The 20,003-nt window shown below is 40.9% G+C and overlaps 1 protein-coding gene across 1 annotated transcript; it reads left to right on the forward strand.

Moving 5' to 3' along the window:
* Positions 1 to 480: 480 nt before the first annotated feature.
* TCN1 (transcobalamin 1) lies at positions 481 to 14,557 on the forward strand. Its single transcript, XM_001088817.5, has 9 exons — positions 481 to 644; positions 2,943 to 3,125; positions 4,318 to 4,458; positions 5,358 to 5,513; positions 7,824 to 8,014; positions 11,014 to 11,203; positions 12,227 to 12,410; positions 13,722 to 13,840; positions 14,330 to 14,557. The coding sequence occupies exons 1-9, from the start codon at positions 566 to 568 to the stop codon at positions 14,389 to 14,391; spliced, it is 1,305 nt and encodes a 434-aa protein (XP_001088817.1). The 5' UTR covers positions 481 to 565; the 3' UTR covers positions 14,392 to 14,557.
* The last annotated feature ends 5,446 nt before the right edge of the window (positions 14,558 to 20,003 follow it).

A 20,003-nucleotide genomic window follows, 5' to 3' on the forward strand; every position in this document is an offset into this window, starting at 1 on the left:
ATTGCCTGTCTTTTGAATAAAGCCATTTTTAACTGAGATGAGAGGATATCTCATTGTAGCTTTGATTTCCATTTCTCTGATGACCAGTGATGTTAAGCACCTTTTCAAGCACCTTTTCATATGCCTGCTTCCCATTTAGATGTCTTCTTTTCCTTCCATTTTTATATATTGTATGTGTTTGCATGATAAAATCTACTTTATCAGGAAACATAAAACATAAAGTGAAATGGAAAAAAAAAAAAGGAAACATTACAGGAAACAGTCATTCACCTAATATATGTTCACTGGGCAGAAGGCAAATAATAGATGTGAACCCCGAAGGTTTAGGACAGGAAACAAAGGAAAGTTATTTCCTCATTCTCCCTAACCATATCCTTCAAGTCTTCTTCCTTATTTATTACATCACATGGACAAATACACTTGACCACACCTCCTGACATTGCTTAATATTTGCTTGAGTGAAAAGAGGCTAAGGCAACCTGAAGGAGGAGCTCTCATTACCTTCTGCCCATCACTTAATAAATAGCCAGTCAATTCCTCAACATTCTGTTACACTGTTGGAGAGATGAGACAGTCACACCAGCTGCCCCTAGTGGGGCTCTTATTGTTTTCTCTTATTCCAAGTCAACTATGTGAGATCTGTGGTGAGTACACTTTGAGCTAAAATTACTCCGGAGTGATAGTCTACTGAATACTCTTGACAAGAGACTCTATGTAGAGTTACCTGAGAAAAGATCCCGTTCCAGTTTCATATGTGGTTGGACTCCATGAATGATGAAAAGGGTGGCAGGAGATGGTGAGGAAAGTCTCACAATGCATTTTGTTGTAAGAGGAATTATAGATTGTGTGTTCATTTGCCTAACTGCTCTTTCTATGCTCAGATCCTCTGTAGCACAGCATCCCTACCAACCAACTCTCTATTCATGTGAATTTCCAATGACAAAAAATTTATGCTCCCAGAAACTTTTCTAGATCATGGAAAGTTATCTTTTGGTTTTGATATGAAATTTTTTTTTCCTGAAATTTGACACAAGATTTTTGGGTTAGCCCCCTTGTAACTACACAGAAAAAAAAAAAAAATCTCTTTCAAATAGTGATGACTGCTATCTTGTCATGAGTTAATTTAGATGTTCCAAGTTGCATGTCCACCTCCCTTCAACTCTTTCCGAGGACACATGGGATAAAGTTCCATCATCTCTTGCATGGGTGTTAGCCCCAGAGATTGTGTGGTTCTGTAAAAGAACATTAAAGTAAGAGAAAGGAAAACTAAATTCAAGCTCAGTTTGATCCCTTAGTCATTGAATGACCCAACGTTTCTGAATTTCTTTAGCTTCATTCATAAAAAAAGGATAATGAGGGGAGACGCTTGAAGCAAATTATCTCCTGAAGTCTGGTGCAGTTCTCAGGTGCATGACTTCTCTTTTCTGAGACTTTACTCTGAAATTAAGCTTCAAACCAGTCCAAAGATGACTAGGTAGTACTATCTGTGCTCTCTAACCAGTAAGAAAATACCACAGAAGACAGGTTTGTATACATACAGGCTAAAGCATAGACTCTTCTGACTTTAATTTTTCTTCTTGACCTGACATTTCCCTTGTTGGATCCTAAGAATAGGGGATGGCTATGTAGGTTTTGGCTTTCTATTCATTTTAAATAATAATAATAATTAAATTGATCTTTGAGAGTCAAGGAAGCTGATTTGAGTTGTTGACCAGGAACTGAAAAGTCTGTTTCAGGGCCAGAAAATCTGCTGAGCTGGATGCTTCCACAAAATCTCAGAGAATTGATTCACAATTGTTCCATTGCGTCTGCAACAAACCATGGCCTTTCTACAATCACTCTATTCAGATCTTCTTGACTCTTTCTTTTAAAGCAAAGAAAACTGGGCAAGGGAAATTACATTTCCTTGATTCTCAAGTATAGTGATAAAAACTCCAGTTATGCTGGAAAAAATAGTATGTGCAGCATTTTACAGTTTATTCGGCGGTTTCTTGTCCAATATCTATAAGGTAAGTGTTAATAGCCACAATGTTTAAATGAGAAAACTAAGGGTAACACGAGTTCCATAACTTATTATCCACAGTCATAAGTTAAGGAGCACAGAATGTGGCCAAAATCTGAATCTAAAGCTCATGTTATTTTCACTCTCCCACTAATCTATTAGGTAATCTGGAGGTGTGTAGGATTTGGGGCTACTCCTCAAGATTATGGAAAAATATATTGAGAAAGTGTCCTGTGTTTTAAATAGTAACTCTTTTTATTCTCCTCTATTTCCTTGGGAGCTCTGGATTCTCCCACTTCCACAGTATAATGTGACTTCCCTCCATCTCTGGAATTGAGGCATGTTGTAGGCTAAAACTGGAGAGTTTTTCACAACCTGTATAATGTTGAATAATGACCTCGATGCCCAGCCAGCTGGGCAATCAGACAATAAAGTTTTGGGGTCAATCATCAGTATAACATAGAATTTTTACCTGCATTTTCTCAGCATTAACCCAATTGATTTAGAAGATGGAGAAGGAAAGAACTGAATCCAGGAAGTAGAAAGTCCTGCTTACTGGGAGTCAGAAGACATGTAATCTAGTTTCAGCTCAGCCTCCAGTTATGGAAGTTTCTTTAAGGAGACTCTCTCTAAGTTTCATATACAAAATTAGGGAATGATGCTAAATTTCCCAGGCAGGAGTCTGCGAGTACACAATGATAACTCTGCACCAGTTGTTAAAATATGAAAACATTTTCATGCTGGTTGTTAAAGGAGTAATGTCTGGCATGGGGGTAGGTTCAAGACCCACCTTTATATTATTCCACCAACACAGTCAGCAGCCACTGGATTGGTCTAGGTCTGTGCCATACCTGTTACTAAATATTTTTATATAACCCCTGCTCCAAGTCTTACTATATTCTGACTGTGTGTTTCTTATTTCCTTCCTTCTCTGCCACAGAGGTAAGTGAAGAAAACTACATCCGCCTAAAACCTTTGTTGAATACAATGAACCAGTCAGAGTATACCAGGGGAACCAGCTCCTCTGTCAATGTTCTGTTGTCCCTCCAACTTGTTGGAATACAGAACCAAAACCTGAAGCAAAAGCTGATCCAACAAATCGAATACACTGTGAAAAGGAGACGTAAGTTGCTGTATTCTCTGGAAGTTTTAGAAAAACTTTACCTATTTAAAGATTATCTGCTACTAATCCTAAAAATCATGCATCCAAAATATCCCTGCTATATCCATTCTAATGGTACCAAACTTGAGGTAACAGAAACATGCCCAAAATACAATCCCACACCACTCACCCTAGAGCTAGGTCTTGCTTCTTTTGGTCTTAAAAATCATTTTTCTTCAAGAAGCCACAAACAAAAGCTATGGATTCTTACCCATTAATGCTGTTATATAAGTTAGCTTAGTTCACAACCACATGAGAATACAGATCATAACTAAGAAAGCTGGTGATGGAGAGGCAACCATGGAACAATCCAGATTTGGACTAGGTGTGGGTTGGGCTTGAACCCGTCATGTTAATACTGAGCCTCAGTTTTCCAATTAGTATAAGGGGAAATGAAGCCACTCTTACCTACCTCATAATATTATTATAAGAATTATGAGAAGCCTGAGAGTTTTGATACTCTATAAGACAGAACATAAAAAGTCAAGTATTACTATCCTAGCAAGCTGGTACCACAAAGAGAAAGAAAAAAAAAAAACCCAAGATCTTGTTGTTTATCTATTTTTCCTCTTTTTTCACTTTCATAAGGATTGCATAATTCCAAAACAATTCTGTGATTTTATGGAAAAGACCAAGATTTAGTTTGTATTTATATAATACTGCTCTAAAAGGCTCTGCTTTGAGGATAAAGAACAGAGGAATCAAATATTCGTACAGGAATGTATCACATAATGGTGAATATATATGATGGTGGTCCCACAAGATTTTAATACTCTATTTTTATTGTACCTTTTCTGTGCTCAGATATGTTTAGATACACAAATACTATTGGGCTACAGTTGCCTATAGTATTCAGGACAGTAACATGCTGTACTGGTTTTTAGCCTGAGAGCAACAAGCTGTACCCTATAGCCTAGGTGTGTAGTCCACTATACCATCAAGGTTTGTGTAAGTACACCCTATGATGTTTGCACAGTAATAAAATCACTTAACAACCAGTTTCTCAGAATTTATCCCTATCATTAAGTGACACAAGACTGTATAGAGCGCAACAGAAGAAAGAAGTGATAGGCAATATAAGTCTCAAGGAAATCAGGAGGCCCAAAAAATCACAAGCATGTACCTTGTTAAGCTTGAATACTTTTCTTTTCAGTGTCACAGGTAAGCTCAGGAGAGCTTGCCTTGATTATACTGGCTTTGGGAGCATGTCGTAACCCTGACGAAAACTTAATATATGATTACCACCTGATTGACAAGCTAGAAAATAAATTCCAAGCAGAAATTGAAAATATGGGTAAGAATCAAATATTTAGAGACCCTAGACAACATTGTCTTCTCCTCTGCTGATTCAGAACTATATGAAGTTTACCTCCACTCTTTCCTTCTCCTCTTCATCCTGTTCATCTCACGATGTCTTTGCAGGGCACTTCCCTTTTTCCCTTTCAGTATGCATCTTGAATTTTCTTTTTAAATATGTTCAGCTGAGCATTGACCCTATGTCAAGTACTACTTTACATATGATGGCAGACACACACACACACACACACACACACACACACACACACACACACGACACCATTCGCTAATCTTCCAGGAGCTTGGCTTTAAGTCAAATGATGAAATACACCAGAAATAACTGAACAACACAGGACAAAGTGTCATAAGTACCAAAATACAGAATGCTAGTGTATGAGCTAAAGGCGGCCAGAGTACATTATTACTGGGAAAAATCAACCGCTCATGGTGGCCACTAGTGAGGTGCACTGTTTTATTTCAATTCCTACCCAACATTTATTCTAGTTTTCATTAAGTCCATCTTCCTTTGAGATGGCCTCCAACCTAGGTTTCTACTTACAGTTTCAACACCTTACTATGGAAAACGCAAGAGGCTTGGAGGTAGAAAACCTGTATTCTGGCCCTAGCTCTGTAACCACCTGAATATTTAGATAGCATCTTAATCTCTTTAAGGCTATGTCCCCTCAGTAATAAAATGAAAGAAATTGAGTGGCATTTAGTGGCCCTTAAAAGCCTTTACATTTCTCAGGTTTTCTGATTCTATGAGTGACCTCCCCTTCTATTACCCACCTTTCCTTAAATGTAAAGAAATTGAAATAGAGTAAGTAGGAATAGATGGAAAATGCATACTCCATTACCACTTCCATGATTAAGGGAGGTATTTCTTCTCTTTTCTAGAAGCACACAATGGCAATCCCCTGACTAACTACTACCAGCTTAGCCTGGACGTTTTGGCCTTGTGTCTGTTCAATGGGACCTACTCAACCACCAAAGTTGTCAACTACTTCACTCCTGAAAATAAAAACTATTATTTTGGTAGCCAGTTCTCAGTAGGTGAGTTTACTAAGCCCAATTCCCTTGGTACAGAGGACATGGTCACCAGTAGGTCTTGCCCTTTGAGTTCTTCTACCAGTAAGTACTTGAATTTTATTTTCTACCCTCTTTGCTCCAGTCCTCTCAAAAGGGAATTTTCTTTTTGAGAAGAATGGATGATGGATGGCATTTAAGCCTCTTTCTAGATTTGTGGTATACTAGAAATACCCGGTTCCTGCTCCAGCTCTTCTTTGAGTTATATAAACAACGAATGTTAACTCTTGATCTTAATTTTTCCATCTGGAAAATGAGGATAAAGCATGAGTATATTCACAAGAAATATTTTAGAAAGGGTAAGTTTTAGAAAAGGGAAATGCAATGGAATTCGTTTAACTTAACACCGTCTCTTTCTCTAGTTTATTGGGACAATTGGGATACCTCGATAGTCTTGAACAATACTACCTCTCCGGTGACAAAGTCCAATATTATAATCAATAGGTTATATATTCACCTTGGGAAATGAACCAGAAATTTCCCACTGTGTCAGCCTTAACATCCAAAAAGAAGTCTTTAGACAGTTAGTATAGGTGCTTAGCCTCTATGGATCCAGATATACAAGTTCATCTTTCTCCAAATTCAAAGTTCAAATTTAAGTTCAAAGCAAATCACCATTTTAGTATTTCTGGATAGTAAGGAGAATGTGAGATTTCTCAGACTTCTTTTCCCATGAGAGAGGAAAGGTCCCATGCTAAAGAACACAGGAGAGACCAAGTATCAAGCCAGAAAACGAGTCCTTATCTTTCCTTCTTCCAATCTCTGGCCTCATCCTCTTTTGTAAAGAGGTTTGCTGGGCAACAACTCTGTTAAGTACTATTTTCTAATCAGTCTAATGAAACCCTTGAGAGGCTTACAAAGATGTAGTTTATTTGATGCATTGTCCTAGGTTTTCTCAATCCCTCAGCCAACATGGCTAAAAGATTAGAGAAAGATAGAAAAGATGGGAGCAACCAAGATATAAAAGTGAAATACTGTCCATGTGTATGCACCTACAAATCCATAGGTGTTTTATGACCAAGGTATGTGTAATGAGAAAAATGTGTATTTAAAAAAAAAAAAAAAAAAAGGGCAGGGCATGGTGGCTCACGCCTTTTATCCCAGCACTTTGGGAGGCCGAGGCGGGCAGATCATCTGAGGTCAGGAGTTCAAGACCAGCCTCACCAACATGGCGAAACACCGTCTCTACTAAAAATACAAAATTAGCTGAGTGTGGTGGCTCACTCCTGTAATCCCAGCTACTCAGGAGGCTGAAGCAGGAGAATCACTTGAGCCCAGGAGGCAGAGTTTACAGTGAGATTGGAGCACCGCACTCCAGCCTGGGTGGCAAAAACGAGACTCCATCCCAAAAAATAAAAATAAAAAACACTCTAGACAGCAGCAAGAGAGCTTTAGAGATCTGTGCTACATCCCACCCCTAAACTGTTTTTAAGCTAATTTCCTGGCTGTTTACCTGCTATGTGTGTGTGATGGGTCTCTTTTCCTTGGCAAGTTCTTAGATACTTTCTAGGATGTTTGGATTCTTAGACATGCCTGTTCCTCAGTTGGGCTCCACGACCTGGACTTCAAAGTTCAGGCAGCAGACATATCTTTTCTGGGCCCTTCCCTGTTTCTCTTTCAGTATGCATCTTGAATTTTCTTTTTAAATGTGTTCAGCTGAGCATTGACCCTATGTCAAGTACTACTTTACATATGATGGCAGACACACACACACACACACACACACACACACACACACACACAAGACACCGTTCTCTAATCCTCCAGGAGCTTGACAAATGATGAATCTCTAATCCTCCAGGAGCTTGACAAATGATGAAGTCAAATGATGAATTACACCAGAAATAGCTGGATAACACAGGACACAGTGTCATAAGTACCAAAATATACAATGCTAGTATATGAGCTAAAGGTGGCAGAGTACATTATCACTGGGAAAAATAAACTGGCCATCGTGGCCACTAGTGAGGAGCATCTCCCTTAAGTAACCTGGTGGGAGGCCCATCGCACTACAGTATGAGGCATGAACTATGGAGTAAATGGCAACTGAACATTGGGACGAAACCTTTAAATAATTTGACTGGTTAGTGCTGGAGAGATGATTGCTGCATCTTGAAATCTTTCTTCACCAATTAGCATGACCAACCACACCAGTTTTTCTAGATCTGTTTTTCTTTCAGCACTGAAACTCTCACATCCCAGGAAACCTCTTAGTCCAGGACAAACGACAAACTGAGATGGCTGGTCCCCTATCGACAATGTTTTGTTTCCTGACAGATACTGGTGCAATGGCTGTCCTGGCTCTGACCTGTGTGAAGAGGAGTCTAATAAATGGGCAGGTCAAAACAGATGAAAGCAATTTAAAGAACATCAGTATTTATATAAAGTCACTGGTAGAAAAGATTCTGTCTGAGAAAAAAGAAAATGGTCTAATTGGAAACACATTTAGCACAGGAGAAGCCATGCAGGTAAGTCAGAGGGTAAAACAGGAGGCAGAGAAGGGAGTCTTCTCTGGAAGAAAGCAGTATCTTATTTTTTATTTTTTATTTTTTTGAGATGGAGTTTTGCCTTTGTTGCCCAAGCTGGAGTGCAATGGTGCAATCTCGGCTCACTGCAACCTCTGCCTCCCAAATTCAAGCGATTCTCCTGTCTCAGCCTCCTGAGTAGCTGGGATTACAGGCACCCTCCACTACACCCAGCTAATTTTTTTCTATTTTTAGTAGAGACAGGGTTTCATCATGCTGGCCGAGCTGGTCTCGAACTCCTGACCTCAGGTGATCCACCCGTCTTGGCCTCCCAAAGTGCTGGGATTACAGGTGTGAGCCACCGCACCTGGCCAGTATATTTTTCCTTTCTTATTGGCCCCCTAAGACCTTACTATCTATTCCGCGGTTCCTATACTAACTTTGATTTTGCTCATATGATTCCCTTCCCCTGCCTGACGTACTCTTCTCATCTTCAGCTTTCCTTCCCCATAACCAATGCTTCCAGGAAGCTTTTCCTAACTACAATTTCTCTAAGAAACTCTAGAATCTACTACAATCTACTTTGTTGTTCTATCACACATGGTTGTACACTTTCACACACACAGTAGTCCCCCCTTACCCACAGTTTCACTTTCCACAGCTTCAGTTACCCAAGGTCAACCGAGGCCTGAAAATATTAAATGGAAAATTTCAGGAATAAACAATGCACAAGTTTTAAATGGTGCATAATTCTGAGTAGTGTGATAAAATCTTGCACCTTCCCGCTCTGTTCCACCCAGGAAGTGACTTATCCCTTTGTCTATGCACGTTAATCACTTAGTAGCTGGTTATCAGTCAACTGTCCCAACATTGAAGTGCGTGCGTTCTAGTAACCCTTATGTACTTATTAATATACTACAGCAATGGTGCTGTAGTATATTATCATAATTGTTCTATGTGATTATTGTTGTTGTAAATCTCTTACTGTGCCTAATTTATAAATTGAAATTTATTAGAAGTGTGGATGTATAAGAAAAAAACGTAGTATATTTAAGGCTCAGTGCTATCCATGGTTTCAGGAATCCACTGTAGGTCTTGGAAAGTAACCCCGCTGATAAGAGGGAATTACTTCATTACCTTCATTTCCTAAACTAGGAGCATGAGTCACAGTAACTGTGTCAGTAAACTACCTAATCTCACAAAACCAGAAAGTGGTACAGATTGGGATGGGACCCGGGCCATTGTTCTCAAAACTCACACTCAGCACCTACACTGTCATGCATACGGTCCTTGAGATCTGAGACTTTATTCCTGCATTCATTGAGCCATTGATTTACAAACTCTAAGGGGAAGATATAAGAAGTGATCAAGGAAGGTTTACAGAAAAAAAAAAAAACACTTTACTGCATCATCAGTATGAATAGATATTTTCCAGGCTGACTCAGGGCTAGAGGACTTTCAAGGGAGAGACAAAGACAGTGAGGAGAAAGACCCAAAAGCACAAAAGAATATTAGACATTTTAAGGTCAAGGTGTTCAGCATGACCAGCACAGAGTCCGTGAGAAACATAACAGGAGGCTGGAGGTGTAAGCACGGGTCCAATCATAAGGTTATCTGTATTGTTGTTACTATTTAAGTTGTTGATTGCCTTGCTAAGTTTGAACTGAATATAAACTGCTTTCCCATTTTGGCTGCACATTCGAATCACCTGAAGGAGCTCTTAGGCAACACTAATACCCAGGCCCACACCAGACACAGTTACTGACACAGAAATTTAGAGGTGGAGCCTGCGCCTTGTTCTGGCTTAAAAGCCCTACAGGTGATACAAATTCACAGTAGGATCAAGAGCTACTTGCCTACAAGATATTGCTGGGTATTTTTAAATATTAATAACATTTAATTTGTTGTTATGTATGTTAATAACATTTATTGATGTGTCTTAAGAGGAAATGTGCTATGACCGGTTTTTCTTTTTTCTTAATATCCCACAAATTCTTGTGGACCACTTGGTGAGCTTAAGAACCTCCAAGAAACGATGAAAACAGGAACAGTCCATCCCTGGGAAACTACAGAGCAGCATGTTCAAGTCTGACCCACTTTAATTCCTGTCTTGCTCACCCCAATGTCCTCCTAACTTTTACTACCTCACAATTCTGCCCCTTCAATCGAGCTTACATTCTGCTGCCAGGAGAGTTTCTGTTTAATGAACTATTAGACTCCCCATTGTCAATCAAATAATGTCAGACACCTCCTCATTGTTGTCAATCAAATGAGGTCAGACATCTCACCATAAAATTCAAGCGTCTACTAGTCTAGTCCAACTTCCTTCTCCAGCCTATTCTTCCACAGTTGCCTCCAATGTTCCTCATACACCAGTTCTCCTAAACCAGGAGGAATCCCCTGAGGAACTTTGCTAAAATGCAGATACTCTCATCACTGCCCCGTCATGTCCTGGCCATTCCTACCTAACACCTTTGTTCATGTTTGAGTGCAGAGCTCCTCACCTCATCTCAGAAGCCAAACTTCTATCCTACTCTCCAAGGCCTAACTCAAATACCACCTTCTCCAGGAAGCTTTTTTTTAGCTTCATTAAATGTTTGTGAGCTCCTCTCCTCTTTAGAAAGATGCATCCCACTAGAGGCATCCCTTAGGGCATTCCTCTGGCATCTCCTTTTACAATAGTTTGTTAATATTTATTGAGTGTCTCCTATGTGACAGGTATTTCCCAGCATTGGGATATAGAAATGAATGTGGCAAAGTCTGCTTTCATTGGAACTATTATAGCTTGGGTTATTAAGCAGTTCCAACCTCCCTGCCCCAACAGGTTTGTAAGCTTCTGGATAACAAGAAAGATATCTGAGTTATCTGAGGTGCTTCCTAGGTAGTCAATGTTCAATTAATACTGAATTAGTTATTAAGAGGCTTCCCCTTACTTAAAGTGTCTCATATTCTCTGTCTCTCTTTATCTCTCGTCCCCCCGCCCCGCCCCCCTGCCTCATTAGGCCCTCTTTGTATCATCAGACTATTATCATGAAAATGACTGGAATTGCCAACAAACTCTGAATGCAGTGCTCACAGAAATTTCTCAAGGAGCATTCAGTACTCCAACTGCTGCAGCCCAGGTCTTACCTGCCCTGATGGGAAAGACCTTCTTGGATGTTAACAAAGACTCTTCTTGCGTCTCTGCTGCAGGTAAAAGCATTAAAGAGCAGACTGTTCTGCTTTTCACCATAGCACCCAAAGCATGTGAGATTCAGGTGTCCTTTGAAACCAAAAATGACCAGATAAACCTCTAAAACAAAACAGTTGCCAGAGAGAATTCAGTTTTCATCATGTTATCAGGGATTACAGCCACCTGAGGATTTGTTCTTAACTGAGTGCTAGATGTCCTTCTTAGTTCAAACATAACAAGGCAGACCTGATTCAATAATGTCTATCTTCAAAGGCATATTTTCTGACTGTTGGATATAGAAGGATCTAAGCACCATTCTCATCCTAAATAAAGTACAGAGGATTGGTACCGTGCTCTGACTTTGCGCAGTGAGTGATGCCTCAGGGAAATGAGACATCTGTGTGGAAGGGATATGCCCATATTTGAAAATTATAGCATACGTTACTTATTCAAATGACTTTGCAACCAGGTAGAAAGAAAGGAGACATTTCCTTACATCTCTGTCTGTTCCTGGTTCAGCCACTTACAGGTTTAGGAAACTTGGACAAAATGTTTAACCTCTAAGCTTCAGTTTTCCAATGTAAAAGTTGGAAACTAGGACAGTATCTAACATAGGTTTTTGTAAAGATTGAATGAGACAATCCATATAAAATGATTAGTGCAGTGCCTGGCACTTCATGTGTTTTCAATAAATGTTAAGCAATAAAAAGGAGAAAAGACAAGCATGATTGTATGCTGTACCAAGGCAAAAAAAGAAAAAAATCAGGTTCCTCTGTGAGAAATAGAAGTTAGAACAACTGAATTGCTTAAACAGCTGGGAGTTGAGCCAAGTGCCAACATTCACAAGCTGGTGAGTTTTGGTCTTAGTTTCTGCTTTAGTTATACAAGAAATTTGCCCCTTGACTGATGATAATTGCTCCTTATAGTAAATCCATGTCTGCATAAAGGCAAGGAGTCCTTGGATAGGGGTTGAGGAGGTCTGCAAACTCTAATATCATTTTTAGTTTTCCGAATATTGCTCTGGGCTTTTCTGTCTCTGCCAGGTAACTTCAGCAACTCCACTCACGAGCCTGTAACTGTGACAGCTCCTGGCTCACAATCATCTATCTCTGTCAATTACTCTGTGACAATCAATGAAACATATTCCGCCAATGTCACTGTGCCAAACGGTTCTGTCTTCCTCGATGTGATGGAGAAAGCTCAGAAAATGAATGATACTATATTTGGGTAGGTCTGTACCTAACCTAAGGTTAAGGTGTTTGCTGTCATTTCTAAAGATGCAGTAAGAATACATTTGCACCTAAATACAAAGTATATTTAAGATGCTTCTGGGTCAGTAGCTTTGCTGTCCATCTGCATCCCACAGCAGGATTTTAAAATAGGAGGAGAGATATTTCATCTTCTTTCACATAATAGGTAGTAAATTAATGTTTACTTAATAGATTAATGAATCTTACAGCTCTCTCTTATTTCAATAAAATTCTTTCAGTAAATGCAACTTCTAAAGTCAAACATCTGAGATCTAGAACCGTGGTTCTTACTCTTTTTGAATCACTGACCCCTTTGAAAATCAGGTGAAAGTAATGAATGTTCATCCCAGAAAAAAATGAACATACACACAAAAATTGGCATTTGTTTACTTATTTATTTTACAGACGGCATTTTACTACGTTGCCCAGGCTGGTCTTGAATTCCTGGGCTCAAGAGATCTGCCCACCTCAGCCTCCCAAAGTGCTGGGGTTACAGGCATGAGCCACTGCCAAACTTAGCATTTAAACTGGGAGTTTCACAGATGCCCTGAAGCTTCCCCCTGCCCTCGCTTTCAGAAAATTCATAGATCCCTAAACTAAAGTTACTGGTCAAGGAGGTCAAGTAATGGCTCTGCCTCTGAAAAGTATGATTTATTTGGCTCCTTAACTCTAGTTGACAGTTATTTATCATATTTAACAACATAGCGTAGGATGCTATAAAGAAAATCAGAATAATAATATAATATATATTATAAAAGCTACCCTCATGGGCTTTAAGGGAGGTAGAAAAATGACTACGGAATATAAAACAGATATTGACCATGTCACTTTTTAATAAACACAACATGAAATATCAAATTATCCTTTCCTGTTCCTCTTTTCTAAGGGAAAACCCACTAACTTATGGTGCCTCTAGCACATGAGGATAACATGTTCTTCTACTGAATCAGTATCTTCAGCAGTTACTATCTTGGGGTGGAAGGTTGAAGCTGTTATCTGAAAAGTATCTACCATGGCAGGTTGGGGGGAGCAGAAACCAAGAGCATCATTTCTCTCATTTAGCATGGAGTGTCTGCATTAGAATCAGCTGGAGTGTTTATAAAGCATGCAGATTCCTGACCCCCAGCTCATATCTAAAAATAAAAGTATCTATGGATAGGGCCAGGAAATCTGCATTTTTTGTAATGTCATCAAGTGATTCTCAAGTACATTAAAGTTTGAGAAATGCCTATTGTGGGTTTCCTTTGACAATTCTAAGTTCCAGTAACCTATTGGATGTCACCCACAGTTTCACAATGGAGGAGCGCTCATGGGGGCCCTACATCACCTCTGTTCAGGGCCTATGGGCCAGTAATAATGACAGAACCTACTGGGAACTTCTGAGTGGAGGCATACCACTGAGCCAAGGTAAGGGAGAGACATGCCAAACAGACCCATGCTAAAAATGCCCAAATGAGGCCAGGCGCGGTGGCTCAAGCCTGTAATCCCAGCACTTTGGGAGGCCGAGACGGGCGGATCACGAGGTCAGGAGATCGAGACCATCCTGGCTAACACGGTGAAACCCCGTCTCTACTAAAAAATACAAAAAAAAAAAAACTTAGCCGGGCGAGGTGGTGGGCGCCTGTAGTCCCAGCTACTCGGGAGGCTGAGGCAGGAGAATGGCGTAAACCCGGGAGGCGGAGCTTGCAGTGAGCTGAGATCCAGCCACTGCACTCCAGCCTGGGCGACAGAGCCAGACTCCGTCTCAAAAACAAACAAACAAACAAAATGCCCAAATGGAGAGGGGTGTGAGCCTTTGTGGGGATTGGGCCAAGGGCTTAGTAGAGATGACATCCATTATTTGGTGATTTAGTGGTCGAATCATTTGACCCAGTTCTCGGCCTTCTTCCTTTTCAGGAGTTGGTAGTTACGTTGTCCATGATGGAGAAAACTTGGAGGTTCGTTGGAGCAAATACTAATAAGCCCAAACTTTCTTCAGCTGCATAAAATCCATTTGCAGTGGAGTTCCATGCCGATTGTCCTTACGCCTTCTTCATTTATCCCAGTACGAATAGGAGAGTTAACCTCCCCTTCTCTCTCTACACGTTCAATAAAAATTGTTAAAAATTAACAACCACACAAAAAGAGCATGTTCTAATTAGTTCATTCTGAAAGGATTTTAAAATTTGTTAGAGGAAAGTCCACCTAAAGAAGAACTGAAGTGAAAAGAAATGAGACCACATGTCTAATAAATGGGGTTCTACTCAAGGTTCTACTAACTATCTAAGTGGCATTGGGCAACTGGGTAAAATGGGGATGAGGTTCTAGGTCTAATGTTGCAGCACAACCAATGAGATCAAGCATAAAGGCTGTGAGAGACTGAGCTCTTTGAGGCCCAGATGCTAGAGAAGAACCCATTGGTCACACTGACTTCATACAGGCAGTGGGTAGAAAAACCATGTTGCTCAGAGGAAAGGGGGAAAAGTGAGGCATATACGTAAAATGTCCACTCGTAGTTTGAGAAACAGTCTCATCCCCTGCCTCCAGCTGTCGCCCTTGGATCCCACTTGTTCTTCTTTTACGTTTGTTTTCCCTTTATTTCCCCATAAAATCACCCCAATATTCATATCATCAAAATACACATGCAAAAAAGTCACTTCCAATGTTCATTTCCACAGAATTCACTTTTTTCCTTTTTTTATTTTTCTAATCAATTTTTGTCATGCTAAGAAGTCACATCTTAAAGGAAAAAAGCTGAATCGTATCAAGGCAGCACGAGCTTGTACTTATACTGAGTACTGGGGCTACATGCAGTACAGTCAGAAACCAGAAGGACATTTCAGATACCAAAGGGCAAAAGGTACTTTATGTAAAGTGTAAAGTAACCCATTTAAAGTAATTTCCTGCAAATAAAAACCACAATGAGACACCATGCCACACCAGTCACAATGGTTACTATTAAAAAGTCAGAAAATGCAGACTGGATTAAGAAAACGTGGCACATATACACCATGGAATACTATGCAGCCATAAAAAAGGATGAGTTTGTGTCCTTTGCAGGGACATGGATGCAGCTGGAAACCATCATTCTCAGCAAACTATCGCAAGAACAGAAAACCAAATACCGCATGTTCTCACTCATAGGTGGGAATTGAACAATGAGAACACTTGGACACAGGAAGGGGAGCATCACACACCGGGTCCTATTGTGGGGAGGGGGGAGGGGGGAGGGATAGCATTAGGAGACATACCTAATGTAAATGACGAGTTAATGGGTGCAGCACACCAACATGGCTCATGTATATATATGTAACAAACCTGCACGTTGTGCTCATGTACCCTAGAACTTAAAATATAATAAAAAATAAAAATTTTTTAAAAATTTTAAAAAAAGAAATTAGAAGAAAAAAAAGTCAGAAAATGCTGGCGAGGTTACGGAGAAAAAGAAACACATACGCTGTTGGTAGGAGCGTAAATTAGTTCAACCACTGGGGAAAGCAGTGTGGAGATTGCTCAAAGAGCTAAAAACAGAACTACCATTCAACCCAGCAATCTCATTACTGGGTATATACCCAAAGGAATAGAAATCATTCTACATCTAAATCTAATATAAACCGTGTGTGTGTGCATTGCAGCACTATTCACAATAGCAAAAATATGGAATCAACCTAAATGTCCATCGATGATTGACTTTTAAAGAAAATACAGTACATATACACTATGGAATACTATGCAGTCATAAAAAATGAGATCATATCCTTTGCAGGAACATGGATGGAGCCAGAGGACATTATCCTTAGCAAACTAACACAGGAACAGAAAATCAAATACTGCATATTCTCTCTTATAAGTGGGAAATAAATGATGAGAACACATGGATACATAGAGGGGAACAACACACACTGGGGTCTATGAGAGGGTGGAGGGTGGGGAGAGTGAGAGGATCAGGAAAAATAACTAATGGGTACTAGGCTTAATGCCTGGGTGATGAAATAATCTGTAAAACAAACCCCCATGTCATGGGCTTATCTATATAACAAACCTGAACATGTATACCTGAACTTAAAGTTTAAAATAAAGTACTTTTTAAAAGAAAAATGCCTTCAGGTAGAATTAGTTGAATTATTACTATTTTTTTTTTTGAGATGGAGTTTCGCTCTTGTTGCCCAGGCTGGAGTGCAATAGTGTGATCTCGGCTCACCACAACCTCCACCTCCCGGGTTCAAGTGATTCTCCTGCCTCAGCCTCCTGAGTAGCTGGGATTACATGCACCACCATGCCCAGCTAATTTTGTATTTTTAGAAGAGACAGGTTTCTCCATGTTGGCCAGGCTGGTCTCGAACTCTTAACCTCAGGTGATCCACCCGCCTTGGCCTCCCAAAGTGCTGGGATTACAGGCGTGAGCCACCGCACCCAGCCAGTTGAATTACTTTAACAATGTCTTCCTTATTACTCCTGTGTTTTCTTCATGATTATCCTAGCTTCCTCTCCTCCATCACTGACACTGCTTCACAGTCAGATTGAACCCTCTTCCAACAAACTGCTTTCTGCTATTGATACTCAGTGCTCAGGTTCAACTCTGCCCTGGTCTTCATTACCTGGGTGTAACACATGACCCTCATGAATGAACAGAAATGGATTCTATTCCTTGGGTCTGTGTCTCATCTTTAAAGCTAAGTTGGAAAATATATACACTTACTGTGTACCCACAAAAATTAAAAACATAATAATAATAATAATAAAGCTAAGTTAAAGAAGCTGGGAGGCATGTTACCCTTCCAGGATCCCTGGTGCTGTTAGTGGTCAGATCTGTTTGTAGCCTATACAAGCTATGTGAAATTGAAGGATACTGGCTTAAGGTGAGAAACATGCAAAATGTCAGAATTGGTATTACTGTCCATAAATAGCACGACTAGCCTTTATTTCTAACAGAGACTGCTGAGTTTCTCTCAGCCAGAGGTCTTAAAGTGTAATGTAGTAATATTGCTGTCTGATATAAATGCCTTTAATCTCAGAAGCAGACATGAAATAACACTCCCTTAGGTTTCCACTAACATTGGCCCGTGAAACCTAGTTCTGAGGACAGGCACGGTGGCTCATGCCTGTAATCCCAGCACTTTGGGAGGCCAAAGCGAGAGGATCACCTGAGGTTAAGAGTTTGAGACCAGCCTGGCTAATATGGTGAAACCCCATCTCTACTAAAAATACAAAAATTAGCCGGCCATGGTGGCAGGCAATTGTAATCCCAGCTACTCAGGAGGCTGAGGCAGAAGAATCACTTGAACCCGGGAGGCGGAGGTTGCAGTGAGCTGAGATCACACCATTGTACCCCAGCCTGGGCAACAGAGCCAGACTCCATCTCAGAAAAAAATAAAAATAAAAGTAAGAAATCTAACTGGCCACATTTGCCTTACAAGAAGCTCCTACAGCTTGAGAGTATTACAAAACCTGAATTGAGTCTGAAGAGAGAAGCTTCCTTTTGCTGCCACAGCAAAGAACAATCACCACATATAAACCTTACTCATGTCCAAGGAGAGTCTAGGTGCTTTGATACCAAAATATTAGGCACAGGAGAAACAAGGAAATAAATGAAATCCCAGTCAATAGTTAACCAAGGACTGTCAAAATGTCCCTGTTAAGAAATGTATGGCCGGTGTGGTTCCTGTTCTGGGAATCATTTACTAACTGCAACAATTGTGTCATGATCAGTCTTGCAGCAGCCCTGGTTGTAAATGGTAATTTATAATACAAGGAAGTGAGTGGTTAAAGGGCTGGCAAGCCAAGGGTGTGTGGATCATCTCAGGAGGATCAGGAGCAGGCTCTGGAACCCAAAGTCAGCACTATACTGGACTCATAATCCTGCATTAGATTCTTATTGTTGCTGCAACAGATTACCACAAATTTTGTTACTTAAGACAAATGTATCATCTCACAGTTCTGGAGGCCAGAGTCTCACCAGGCTAAAATCAAGGTATCGAAAGAGCTGTGCTCCTAGAGGTGGCACCAGTAAAGCAAGTTCTTTCCCTACTTCGGGTCACAAAGAAGGAACATGCAATTGGACAAACGCAATCAGGTTGTATTCACCAGTCAGGGAATGGAGAAGGGGAGCTCTCGCTCTAAAGGCACCTTCTCCTTAAGCAATGGGAAGCAGGGGAATTTTCAAGAGTTAGACACGGGGCAGGGAGGTATGTAAGCAGGCCGAGGGTGGAGTTCCAAACACGCAGGCGCAGTCCCCAGGCATACTTCTTCATACCTCGCATGTACACAAAATGGCAGCAATTCTCTTTTAAGGGAGAGGAATCTAGTATTATAATGATATGTTAATGATCTAAAAGTAACTAGGGGTTGCCGGTCCTGGTTTGCACCGGTCTCGTGCAGGTCTTATCTTCCTCTGGTATTTGGCAAGGGATCATGGAGCTCCTGCAGCATCGTGGGTGATCTAGAACTCTTTAAGCAGTGGCCCCTGTAGATAAAAAGGCTAAGGGGAAACAACCGTTTAAGAAAATAAGGAGCCTTCCCAGCTATTTCCTTAGGGCTGCCCTAGTAACAGAGCTTGTAAAGAAGAATCCGTTTCCTTGCCTTTTCCAGCTTCTGGAGGCTGCCCACGTTGCATGGCTCATGGCCCCTGTCCACCTTCACAGCCAGCAATTGCATCATTCTGACTTCTGCCTCCAACATCACATTTGCTTTTCTGACTCTAATGCTCTTGCCTTCCTCTGCCACTAACAAGGACCTCTGTGATGACACTGGGCCCAACCAGATGATCCAAGCTAATCTTCCTCTCTTAAAGTCAGCTCATTAGCCACCTTAATTCCATGTGCATCTTTAATTCTTCCTGGTCGTATAACCCACGTAACATGTTCACAGGTTCCAGGGATTAGGGCATGGGCATTTGACGGTGTCCGGGCAGTGGCATTTTTCTGCCTCCTACTCCTTTACACAGCATGCGAGGCTCTCCACCAAGTAGATGCAAACTGTTTTTCCAGCCTTGTCTTCCACCATATACCATGTATGGGATATATATTGCTACATAACAAGTTACTCTAAAACTTAGGGGCCTAAGACAACTTTATTATCCCACAGTTTCTGTGGGTCAAGAATCCAGGGAGGGTTTACCTGGGTCCTCTGGCTTAGGAGGGTCTCTCCCAGGGCTGCAATCAAGATGTCAGCTGGGGCTGCCTTCATCGCAAAGCTCACTGGGGAAGGATTCTTTCCTCCCTGGACATCGGCGGGAGGCTGCTCTCAGGGGCCATACGTGGGCTTCTCCATAAGGCAGCTCACACTTGGCAGCTGCCTTCATGAGAACAGGAAGGGCCAGAGAGAGAAGGCAAGCAAGAGGGAAATCGGTCTTTCACAAACACATCCCATCACCTTTGCCGCATTATATTCATTGTAATAGAATGTGGCCCCAGGCCAGCCCACACTCTAGGGAAGAGGGCTACACAAGGCATGAACACCGGGAGGTGAAAACACAGGCCGTGTTAGAAGTTGTCCAGCATACCCCAATACGTACCCCGTGCTCTCATCTCACAAAACTCACCATGTTTCCCAAGGGGGAAAAAAAATGCTTTATTACCCACATCTTACATTT

This window comes from Macaca mulatta, chromosome 14 (assembly GCF_049350105.2).
Source record: "Macaca mulatta isolate MMU2019108-1 chromosome 14, T2T-MMU8v2.0, whole genome shotgun sequence".
Taxonomy (NCBI): Eukaryota; Metazoa; Chordata; class Mammalia; order Primates; family Cercopithecidae; genus Macaca; species Macaca mulatta.